The sequence below is a fragment of the Dermacentor andersoni genome, chromosome 4, assembly GCF_023375885.2.
Source record: "Dermacentor andersoni chromosome 4, qqDerAnde1_hic_scaffold, whole genome shotgun sequence".
In the NCBI taxonomy this organism is placed as follows: domain Eukaryota; kingdom Metazoa; phylum Arthropoda; class Arachnida; order Ixodida; family Ixodidae; genus Dermacentor; species Dermacentor andersoni.
This window is the reverse complement of record NC_092817.1, coordinates 36,271,035-36,283,159: the sequence shown is the minus strand read 5'-3', so window position 1 is coordinate 36,283,159 and position 12,125 is coordinate 36,271,035. Positions and strand designations below refer to the sequence as shown.

Here is a 12,125-nt window from a genome sequence, read left to right as displayed (position 1 = left end):
CACTGGCGCTCTCCTCACCAACCAACGCCGCCACGAACTATTCGGCGTGGATCCGACGTGCCGCTTGTGCGGTGCACCAAAAGAAACCCTTCTCCACGTGCTACAACAGTGTCCGAGACTTCCCGCAGTTTCCCGATCGTGCCCCCTGGCTGAGAGCCTGGCGCTGACTGGTCTCACCGAGGAGGACCGAACAGCACGCGCCGAGACTACGAAGATCCGGCTAGAACAGTGGGAACGGCTGAGCAGGCGAGCCGAATAGGTGAAGGAAACCCGCACACAGATATCGCCCGGCTAGAGCCGCCCAGTCACAGCGAGTGACCGCTGAAGCCGACCTCCTCAGCTACACGAACTCCTAAAATAAAGACGGCCGACCAAGCAGCGACGCAAATGGGACGCCATAGGACGCGCTGACTTGAACCGGCAGCGCTGGCGGATTGGATTGTCGTGGCTTTAGTGAAATCCGAGGCGACTGGAGCCTAGAATACAACAAACCGGACCAACCAGACGGACTCGTAGACTGTGACAAAACTGTGTTTTAAGTTCTTTTAAGTTCTTTTATGTGTTTTCTCTCCTTACTTTCTTTCCTTCTTGTACTCTGAACATCTCCTGTGGCGTTGACAAACGCCTGCCCTGAGTCAAAAGGGATCAGGACCACTTACTTACTTACTTACTTCCCGCCACGCGCATGTGGTCCGTCCGCTTCGCTCGCTGCCGCCGGTCTCATGCGGTCAGCAGTGTGGAAGCCGTGTCAATGCGAAGGTCTTTGCGTAATGCGGCAAACACGTTTCCGTGACTAGCATAGTTATTAAAGCAGGCACAGAGAGCGCTGCCTTCTACATCGGCTAGACAAAACGTAAGTGCTTGACTCGTTGCTTCTCTACAGACGGGCTGCACGTCCTTCTGGGCGTGCGGACAACCCGTACGGATCGCCGCCACCCGACACTGCTCATCTTCGGTTTCATTTCAGCGGGCAGCATGTCTAACCCGCTTCCGACCGAGCTGCATGGCCTCCAGGAGCTTCGCGATCACCCGGAGATAGGAGGAACGGTGTACAAGCATTACTTAGCAGCAGCAGTCGACTTGGTCGCTGGAACCGCCGGTAAGCGCCGAGGTTGTGCAATCCTACCGACGTATAAAGTTGTACTGCAGGGCATGATTGCCGCTCCTATTTAGTTTATCTGCCACTCCCATCATTCTGTTGTCATGTGCAGCAGTGTGTCGAAGCCAGGGAACCACACGATGATGTTAATTGAGCGCAAATAGCCCGATTTGCATACTGAAAGTCGGCGCTTCGCGGAATGTATTCGTTCTATACTTTATACTTTAAATATAAGAACTGAAAAAAAAACAATGAGCCAAGCTGCAGATGCCGAATTACGTGGCCTGAAGTGTCTTGTCAACTGCATGCGTAGTCGCTGATTGTTTCATATTACTTTGGCGGGAATGTGCTTGCGTAAGATATGGTGTCACTTCCCCAACAACCAACACCGAAGTTGATGTTTTTCTATATCTTTTTTTTTTTTCAAGATGTCACGAGAAAATTAGCCATTCCCGGTTGCCGGCCGGCGTCCAATGAACGATCCCCAGCTAGCAAACTTTCGTGCAGTTTTGCTTTCGCATACAGAACGGTTTAGAGTACGGTTGCCCATACGTGCTGACCTGCCCAATTTAGACGTGCATGTGCTTATCTCATGCTCGTGTCTTTTTCACCTGACAGGTGGCGCTGCCACCGTGGCAGTCGGTCAACCGCTTGACACAGTCAAAGTGAAGATGCAGACCTTCCCTGAGTTGTACCCCAGCAGCGTGAAGTGCTTCCAGAAGACTCTTTCTCAGGACGGTGTGCGGGGCTTGTATGCTGGAACCGTACCCGCCCTAGTGGCCAATGTAGCAGAGAATTCGGTTCTCTTCTGTGCATACGGAGTGTGCCAAAGGGTTGTGCAGAAATTGGTTCGGAAGCCCACCGTGCAGGAACTGAGCCCCCTGGACAACGCCTCGGCAGGTTTCCTTGCCGCTTTCTTTTCCTCGCTTACCCTCTGCCCCACAGAGCTAGTCAAGTGCAAGTTGCAGTCGATGCGAGAAAGTGCTCAAGTGAAAGGGGCCACCAATCAGGCTGGCATGTGAGTTGCGCCTGCATTACTTTCATATTTTGTTTGGTTGGTTGGGTCGTCTTTTTTAACACCATCATATTCAATCCAGGCATCCTTTCAACTCTTAAATGGACGAGCCTGGATCGTCTGTTCTCAGCTGTCCTCTAAACTGTTTGACGAGCCTGGCACAGCTTAATTTGTTCCGTGAAGCAAGTGCATCCTGTGTCGCAGAACAAAACTGTAAAGTAAGTTTAGGTAGGGCATTTATCAGAAGTACAAAATGCATGAAACACATGAAATGTTCAAAAATTGCCACAGACCTTACTTAAGGCTTTATACTTAAAATGACATGTTGTGGTTGTTACATGATTGCAGAAGATGTCCTTATTCTGTGACACAGGATGCACCCATTTCATGCAACAGAATAAAATATTTAAGCTGTGCTGGGAATGTTGAAAACAGTTTAGAGGACAGCTTGGTACAGCTGTCTGTCCTGACTGACTGACCTTTTTATATAAAGTCAACATATTTTAACATCACTGATTAACCCATTCCGTGTCATTCTATAATTCCTAATTCTGACCAAAATCAGCCAAATAATTTTAATGACCCTAGTTGCTAATACGTTTTACCTCCTCGGAAAGGATAAATTTGCTCCTTTGTGCGATATCCCTAATGGTTGTGTGCTGCCATCTACCAAAAGCACTACCTTAGAAATGAGACAAAACTAAGGTTGTCCATGGCATTACTGTAAAATGCAAAGTACCACTGAAGCTGTGCTCGTTGTTGTACCAGAAATGTGTGGATGAACCCAGATGGTCCAAGGCACGGAAGGGGTTATCTCTTGTTACTGAAGATTAATCATTTGGAGATGCAGTGAACTAGAAATGCAAGACAAAATTGTGGTTTAAGAAATATAGTGGCATGTTTGCAGAGCAGTCTTAATGTTTAAAGAAAAAGAAATATTGCGATCTGTATACACATACCATGTCAATGAAGACCTTGTATGAGATGCTTATCAAACCAGTACTGTACGACCATACACCACACATTTTGTACAAACAATTTTCAGTGAGTTTGGTGCTTTATACAACTACCAGCTTGTTGAGCTAAAATATATTTTCACCCATTTTAGTGGCTCAGTGGCTATCAAGAGGATGACTGTTGTTCTACATGTTCGTGAATTAGTTTATAATACGAATACATTTAAATGTTATGTATTCCTGGTGGTTTTTTTAACATTAACAGAATTTTTTTTAAATCACCTGTGGCATATGTAGCACAAATCTACCCATTAAGCTGGATTACTTGAAGAGACAGACAGACAGACGGGCGGACGGACGGACAGACAGAGAGAGAGATAGAGGGAAAGGTTCACAAAGGCCGATAGATCGCAATAAGCGCAGTAGCGCTTGCACGGCCTTCTTCTGTAACATTAGGTTCTCAAGAAATCAAAAATTCATCATTGACTAATTAACAAAATTTTACTTGTCCTTTTTTTAACTAGTTACTTTAGTGCGCACATTGCAATTTATGAATTGAAGGCAGTAATTTCACACGAAACATTCACTTGGAACAAATTTTATAACTAGCACCAGTTTTGAGAGAACTAATTTCTGTCAAACTTGTGACAAAAACACTGTTGGACCATTTTCCCTTTCTAACAAAACTTCTTTTTTGCATTGTAGCTCAAAAATGACAAGCCCCAATGCATTTCATCACACACTTTTGGAAGACGTGTCTTAAAGGTGATGTCATCCTCAGAATTTGTTCCATGTAAATATGAATTTAAGCTCACTGGCTACAATTAATAAATTGCAATATGTATGTTAAAGCACATAGCATAAAACTTAATTAGTGAGATAGTAGTAATCAGTTGACTATGCGTTTTGATTTCTTGTGCAAACAATGTTCAACGTCTTGAGTAATCCAGCTCAAGAAGCAGAATTGTGCTACATGCCACGGGCGATTGTTAAGCATTTTGTTTAAAGTAAAAAAAGAAACCTATATAGTGCAGATGGCATTTGTGAAAAATGTATCTAGAGCTCCCAATACATTAACAAGACTTTGTGGAGAGAAAAGAATTGTTAGGAAATGCTGTGATGAGATGCACACCTGTCCGCATATGTAGCATGCAGCAAGGAAGGTTCTCAAGGTTCTTTTGTCTCGTGGCTGCTGCTACTTGGGTCAGACAGGCTGTTTGGTATGTTTCGCTTATGATGAATATAGTACCCTTTGATGCAATCTAACACTGAAGGGCTTCATTGAATTCTTCTTAGTAAGCTTGCCATACTTTATTGTCATTCTTTCATGTTAACTGAAAATGCTGAGCAGTATTTGTTTCACCATCCATTTGTTGAAGTCACTGTGGTTTTTTTGTAACTATTTGTTAGTTGTACTCATGCGAACTGAAAGCTCTATGGTACTTCGGCATATGTAATCATTTTGGTTTTCTTGATCCCATATTTGACACAAGAGTGGTTGTTACATTGCTTTGCAGTGGAACGTGGCAGCTTACCAGGCAAATCTATAGACAAGATGGCTTCTTCGGATTTTTCAAAGGTTTTTCAGCTACACTTGTCAGGGAGATGCCTGGATATTTCTGCTTCTTTGGAGGCTATGAGGGAGCTCGTTACTTACTCACACCACCAGGAAAGACGAAAGATGAAATAGGTGAGCCTGGTTCGCAGTCACAAGCTCTGAACTTGCACTGTCTTGTGGCATACTCATGAAAAGCCAACAGTAATTGGCTCTGTTCTTTTGCAATGTGTGTGTGAATTTGTGCAATGTTTCTTCTTGCTTTGGGCTCCTGTCCCATGGGACCTTTCGAGCATTCTTCAGTCAATGCAAATTGAATACAGTGCTGATGAAGGATTGCTACATGGTCATTTTCAAGCACACTTGGCTTCAGTCTCATTGTACACAAACAATTCATGCTTTGATTGCAATCAAGTCACCCTCAAGTCACCAGTGAGGGTCGAAACTCTCCACGATGTAGCATTACTAGTTTAGCTATGGTTCCTATGTTGATTTAGCTTTACCTTTAGTCCAGCATATCTTGTAAGTAGCAGTCTAACTTTGCCTCTGTTCTTTCTTTTTTTTTTATCAACAGGTGTTGCCAGAACTATCATTAGTGGTGGTATAGGTGGCACGTGCCTTTGGCTCTCTATCTTCCCTGCTGATGTTATCAAATCTCGCATTCAGATCTCTGGATCCAATGAGCCGGCTCTGTCTGTAGCGAGATCTATATTACGTACTGAAGGTGAGTTAACAGTCCACCAAAGCTGCTTTAGAGGCTATAGTTGGTATGTAACAATGGCAGATATCAGCACTGCAGGCATTGTTAAAACCTAAAGACGAGATTATATTGAAGACAATGTATGTGCAAAAAGCACTCATTTTATTTTTCTCATTTGTCTCGTCTGTGTGTTTTAGTAATGTCTGCAGCTTAAAAATGACTAGTTGTAAATCTGTCAGCATTTTATAATCTGTCTAAGTTTTAGCTTACAAAAATTATCCAAAACCTGAAAAAACATGGCAGTGCAGCAGTGAGTGTGGATGACCACTCCAAGCCATATAAAAATGGCTCCAAAGCCGTGCACCCTGGTATTTAAAAACACGCTGTTTGTGTTTTCATGTTGTATTAGTTGTTTCAATCTGTATATTTCCAGGTTTTATTGAATAATGTGACTTCATATGCAAAATGCATTTATACAGTTGTACAGTTTATCATTACCAAATATTATCATTACATTTATCAAATACATTTATACAGTTTATCACATGTTTGTTAGCTGTCTCTGCAAATTTTGATAGTGAGTGGCTTCTGTAATGTATTGTGTCCATGTGACTGGATTGTTGATGTTTGCCAAATTTTACCTGTGCTTTCTCGCCAGATTACAGTCAAACTTTTACAGCTTCCAGGGAATTGTATTGTCTACAATTTTAACCTAAAATATTAAAGCATTCTTAATGTCATACTGGCAAAAAAAATTAATCTCAATGTTCTTAACTTTTAAGTAATGGTAAGTGTGAAGAATATTTTTTTTCTCAAATAGTGCCTGTACAAACCAAAATTTGTTATGTTCAGTTTGAAAACAATAATACGTGCAATTTACCTGCCAACTTAAATTGTCACCCTGTCCATAGTTTCTAAGAAAAGGTACGTTGAAATCTTAAACTCCATCTGGAGTGTTGACAGGTTATGCCTCCACTCAGCATGCAAAATTTCAGATTATCATATGCAGCAGTTTTTACAAGACAATGCCAGAAACAGTGTGACCCATTTATCCTACCATCCCCCCCTTAATGGATGGCCAATAGTGAGTGGTGGCATGGACATATGGGGCATGATTTTGTAAGGCTGGTCACTGTTCTGAATCGTGAGCAGCTGTGTTTTTCTCACTGCCACTTCCGACACTACTGCATTGCTAGCAAGAGTAAGTTAATAGGCATAGCTATGACCAACAGAGTAGCATTTTAAAAAAAAGGTAATTAATATGGGTGGTCTTGCGTGGCAAAATTGCTATATGATTATGAGGCTCTAAATTAATTTCGACCACCTGAGGTTCTTTAACCTGTTCATGACGCTCGGTCATGGGCATTTTTGTATTTCGCCCCCATCGAAATGCAGCCGCCATGGTCGGGATTTGATCCCACACCTTCGGGCTTAGCAGCGCAATACCTAAGCCACTAATGTTACTACATACCTCGGGTACATAGTAGCATTTTAATACTGTATGTGCTCGCCTAATGAACATACTCACATAATAATTGCACCCCCAACTTTGGTCCTGTACAGTTCCACGATCGAACGGCCATGTTGTAGTCTTTCTGGGAGACTGGAACCTTTTACTCTCATACACGTGCTTAATGCAAGCGCACTTAATCTAGGTGCCCATCGCTGTGTTGGAAATAATAATGCCACGCGAGAATAGCTGAAATCCCATAAACGAAATTCTACAGCTAACACATGTAGGCTGCATATCCACATATGGGGTGGCACACCGTCAGGGGCGGTAGGTTTGATGACGGAGAAGCTGACGGCAAAGCTGCCATTACGTGAAAACACTTGCGACAAGCAAGCAGAAGCGGAAAGAGCGAGCACGATGACTCTCAGCCCAACTCTGCCTGTTCTTACCGCCAGTGCTTTGCTCAAGAGCACCTCGCAGACTTAAGAGCAAAAACTTGCAACTACTCTCTGCAACGTACAGCAACTTTACCACTTCGAAATAGGAAAGAGCGCGATGCAATGTGCGCGGTCTACAGAATTTGCGAGTCTGTTGCTCGCTCGGGCTGAAGTTCAGTAAAAACGCAGTTGCAGTTTGCAAATGGTGTGCATGTATTTTTCACTGCAAAGGTGCATTTTTCAAATCATTACAGTCATAGTTTTAAAATTTTGCTGTTTTGAAAAAGTTCCCATAAAGTTTACCCTGCATAATAAACTAACCCCAAACCTTTGCGTCAGTTTTCCTTTGAAAAAGGTATGTTCATTATGCGAGTCTTTACGGTATTATTGTAGTGAAAACAGAAGCGCATTTAGTTTTTGTCTAGTTGCACGTGGTGTAACGATTACAAGACATGAATGCACACAAGCGTATAAGCTGTGCCTCTTGATTCCACTCGGCAAGCCAGAACAGGAAATTAGTATTTTTTACAACACCTATATCTGTTAAGTTTTGTTCCTGTCTGTACTTGAATTGCTAGCAGCTGTGCATGAAGGTGCTGAGGTCTTTCTTGGTAAAACTAATTTAATGCTATATAGTTACAAGAAAAGAATGAAAAAAAAGAGGGCACTGCTTCTTGTTGCCTCGTGACACAGTTCTTTCTTAATTTCAGGTGTTCTAGCCCTTTACAATGGATTGGGACCAACATTGTTGAGAACATTTCCAGCAACTGGAGCCCTTTTTCTTGCATATGAGTACACCAGGAAAACACTAAACTCTGCTTTCGGCATTGAATAAGAGATTGTTCTGTTGTTATCGTTGTGTATGTGAATGGCACAAATATAAAGACATGTGTACTATCGTTGATGTTGCAGCTAGTTGTGTTTGTACTTCTTTGGCCTCAGGGTGATGCCTGTGCTCTTCTGCATAGGCTGTGGCATTTACAATGCATGCAACCTGCCACAGTGTATGCAAAGCATTTCACATTCAAGCTGGCCATAGCCGACTTGTTCACTGTGATGTGATCATCACTATGGGACAGGGACACTGTACGAAAGAGACACAACATGGCATTGAACCAACTGAACCTGTCCTGTCCTGTCTGTACCTGTCTAAACTGTACTCTGAGTTGCTGGGGGGCCAAGTAAAATGCACTGTGGGAGTAAGTAAATGTGTCTATTTCGTATTGCGAAAGTGCGTCATTGCAAAAAGTTGGCGCAGAAAAAAAAAAAAAAAAAAGCTTGCTAAACCTAGTTACCTATGAGCATGAAGAACGCCCAATGTCTGAAGTGCTGCGTCCCAGTGGTAAAGCTGTGGTGGATCACAGCTCACCTGAAACATACGACGTGTAGCCCACTGGTGAATCGTGTCACGTAAGATCTGGACTTCATGGTAGTAGACATGTTAATTGGACAGTGGATTCCATGAAAGGAGCTAACAGAGGGACAGCTAATTAGCTCAGTTTGGTGGGCACAGACCAGTGCGAATTATGACCTTTTGTATGCGACTGAGAGCCTGAGCCTACATGTGGACAAAGCATATCTTGCAGTCACATTTGTAAACAACATAATGTGTTCCGCACTTCACATGTGCGCTAAAGCAATTGAGTGCTAAAAGGTAAGGTTACCAAGGGCTTTCAGCTCTATTACTGCAGCAAGCAAATGTGTGTATTGTGCATCATGACATTGATGGAGGCTGTAGTTCGAACATGGCACCTTGTAAATCAACTGATAGCCAATGCTTCATGAGGTGACATGGAGAAAGCTTTTTGTAGTTCACTTCTACCGAAACATACATGAATGAAAAAATAACTGCCCAGAAACTGTTCACTCGATGCAGATTGCATTTTGACCTAGAGACTGGTAGAAAATGGAGTTTGCATTTAGAGACCTAATTTCTTGCATATGAGAACCGGGAAAAACCTCACTTTCAATGCTTTGATGGAAAATTATTGTGTTGGTTGCATCAATTTTGCATAGGTACTATTTAGTATAGAGTTTCGTGCAGAAAATGAGAGAGAGAGAGAGAGAGAAACGGGGTGGGAAAGGCAGGGAGGTTAACCGGAGAAGATTCTGGTTTGCTACCCTGCACTGAAGGAAGGGTAAGGGGAAATGAAAGACTGAAAGAATAGCAGAGAAAAAGTAAAGGTATGAAAAATAAATAGAGAAGGTTAGGGAGGTCCTTGAGAACTAGTCTCTCTAATAGGCCACTTGAATGCAACATACAAAAAGTAATGACCTTTGTGCTATTTAGGAACCAACGTCATGCAGAATAATTGTCTTCCTGATGCGGATGATTAATTTTGCTATTTCTGGTAATTGTAGAAAACTGGGCCTAAAATACAAACTCTGCTTTCCTCATTCACTAGACTTTAAATGTGCTGAAAAACCCTATTGGATTTGGCCCTGTGCTTGTCACGTTGTGAGTATTTTTGTGTTTCACATGTATTCAAAATAAAAATATTTGAGTTATGAATGATCTACAACTTCCTTTAAAGTGCAGCTCTAATCATATGTTATGTCGTACTGCAGACACTGCAGTGCAATAGTTTTGAGGAGTAAGTACTGCTGCTGTGTGTTGGCAACAGGAAATTGTACAGTGATTGGCAGTCAGCTTCTAGAACCTGCGCAAGGATATGTATTATCTCGGACAATTACTTATTGGGGATCCTGATCATGAGAAGATAATTGACAGAAAAATAAAAATGGGTTCGAGCGCATACGGCAAGCATTACCAGGTCATGACAGGTACTGTATGACAGCTTACTGCTATTCTTGAAAAGAAAAGTATACGATCACTGCATTCTACCAGTGCTAACATACGAGGCAGAAACTTGGAAGTTAACAAAGAAGCTTTAAAAGTGAAGGACCGCAAAACGAGCAATGGAAGCAGTTTTGATTCAAAAGCATACAGGGGTAGCCAATACTGTAGTTGACAATAGGACAAAGAAGTTGATTCGGGCTAGCCATGTCCTAATGCATAGGGAAGAAAATGAGTGGTCTATGAAAGATAAACAAAATATGGGTACCAAGATAAGTGAAGGGCAGTTGAGGACGGCAGAGAATTAGGTGGTCTGATAAAATTAGGAAATTTTCAGGCATAAGATGGAGTCAGCTGGTGCAAGGCCTTTGTCATAGAACAGGTAATAAAGTGGTCTATCTTTAGTACACTCCATCTATAACTGCTATAACCAACTTAAATGAGCTGGTGATGATGATGATCTTACATATTCTTGCTTGCTTTAGCGCAACTCAGTTCGAGTGTGAAGGAAAAGGACAGGTGACAGGATGAGTGCTATCATGTCAGCTGTCCTCTTCCTTCATACTCAAACTGGGAGCCCCTTGTAGAGTGATTTTAGATTGTTAGCATAGAGTTTCTGTAATTCTTAGCTCGTTGAGGAACTAATGTCACTTAAAGGTTTGTTGCTGCAAAGCCAGCTTTAGGCTTGCCAGAAACAGATATTTGCCTGTGTCCCTCATTTGCACGTTCCCTTTAATAGCTAGACTGCACTGTACATGTACATCTCTGGGAAATTTGTCGGATGTCTGTCGCATGAATGTGACAGGGTGTTGAAGCATGCATGCTAAACGTGCATGCAGGCTTTGCCTGTCTGCAAGAACGTTTAAGCGCCTGCCCTACCCATCCGTTTGTTGTGTGTTGGTTCCATGTCCTTGCTGCAACAACCCAGGTTTGTCAGCTCGGTGTGAAAGCACAACACAATCACTCAGAGGATAAATAGCTGGATCCTGAATGAATAGACATGCAGGGCATCTGCTAACTCCACTCAGTTACCAAAAAGCCTAACCATAGTAGGCGATCTAATGCATTAATGATTATCTACTCATTCTAATCTGCATGCAGTAAAGCTAACCAAAAAAGTCACTGTCAATTACAATACTTTAATGCAAAATTTGACTGCAGCTATATATGTGTTTTCATTCTGCTATATAATGAGGCAAAGAACTTGAAAGACACATGTATGTATGTACAGTTAGAGATCAATATTTCTTTTGCACACATACGTGCTGCACCAATGCCTGGTTCTCAAAGATGAGGTCTATGCAAGTGCTTTGCGAGATCGTCACAGCAGTGGGAGGAGTTACAATGGAGAAGAACAGGGTGTTCACACGAATAAGTGGTAGGAAGTTCTCGTTTGCTTTTATCTACAATTAAGGTCTTCCACTACTAGCATCGGTGTGAATCGATGTGCGATTAATGCAAGGCACACGAAGTACATGTTTGGTGAGTGCAATAGGCAAAAAGTAGAGAGCCACTACCAACTAGCCGTTGTCCAACTCTGCGGCATACAGTTCACCAACTTCATCAGACATACCGAAGTATTTGATGGGCATTTCAGATAGACCCGTGCACAAATAGATAGCCACTCCTGCCGCTCAGTTGTGGTCTCTGCGAGCGCCACAGCAGTATTCATAATCCATGATTTCGAGCAGCTGTTTGGGATCCATGCATGTTTCCGCAAGGCAAACGACAGAGGCATGCCGTAGAATGTGATATGTACATCCTTGGCACGTGCCACAAGGGTGCGAACGTTAAGTGTGGAGATCAGCAAGTAGTGCAGCTGCTCAATCATGGTGTAGCGCCTGATGGTGATGGTTTCGAGTTTGTGGGACTGCAACCAACGAAATTCATTGGCTAGCATTCTGTCTGGATTGGGTTTCCCATGGTAGAATGTGAACGCCCACGCGACAACCACGCGCTATCTGGCTATCGCGATATCCACTGCCACGTGAGTAGCGCCCAAGGAGGTTTTTTATTTTTTTATTTTTTAAGTTGCTTAAACCTTCTTGGGCGCTACTCACGCGGCAATTGAGGCAGCGCGTGGTTGTCGCGTGGGCGTGGGTTCTTTTGAGAG

The 12,125-nt window shown here is 42.8% G+C and overlaps 1 protein-coding gene and 1 pseudogene across 1 annotated transcript; one reads left to right on the top strand and one right to left on the bottom strand.

The window, feature by feature from the left end:
- Positions 1-353: 353 nt before the first annotated feature.
- On the top strand, positions 354-8,126 carry LOC126536919 (mitochondrial ornithine transporter 1). The gene is made up of 6 exons (XM_050183982.3): positions 354-853; positions 968-1,099; positions 1,718-2,117; positions 4,588-4,760; positions 5,200-5,349; positions 7,926-8,126. The coding sequence occupies exons 2-6, from the start codon at positions 976-978 to the stop codon at positions 8,048-8,050; spliced, it is 972 nt and encodes a 323-aa protein (XP_050039939.1). The 5' UTR covers positions 354-853; positions 968-975; the 3' UTR covers positions 8,051-8,126.
- A 3,124-nt stretch (positions 8,127-11,250) lies between these two features.
- LOC140217224 (uncharacterized) lies at positions 11,251-11,969 on the bottom strand (annotated as a pseudogene).
- Positions 11,970-12,125: the final 156 nt, after the last annotated feature.

What these genes read in the sequence shown, in the direction of transcription:
- LOC126536919 (XM_050183982.3), top strand. Translation starts at nt 976, where the DNA reads ATGTCTAACCCGCTTCCGACCGAGCTGCATGGCCTCCAGGAGCTTCGC. An exon ending in AAAGACGAAAGATGAAATAG is followed by an intron (nt 4,761 to 5,199) that starts GTGAGCCTGGTT and finishes TTTTATCAACAG; the next exon opens with GTGTTGCCAGAACTATCATT. An exon ending in ATCTATATTACGTACTGAAG is followed by an intron (nt 5,350 to 7,925) that starts GTGAGTTAACAG and finishes TCTTAATTTCAG; the next exon opens with GTGTTCTAGCCCTTTACAAT.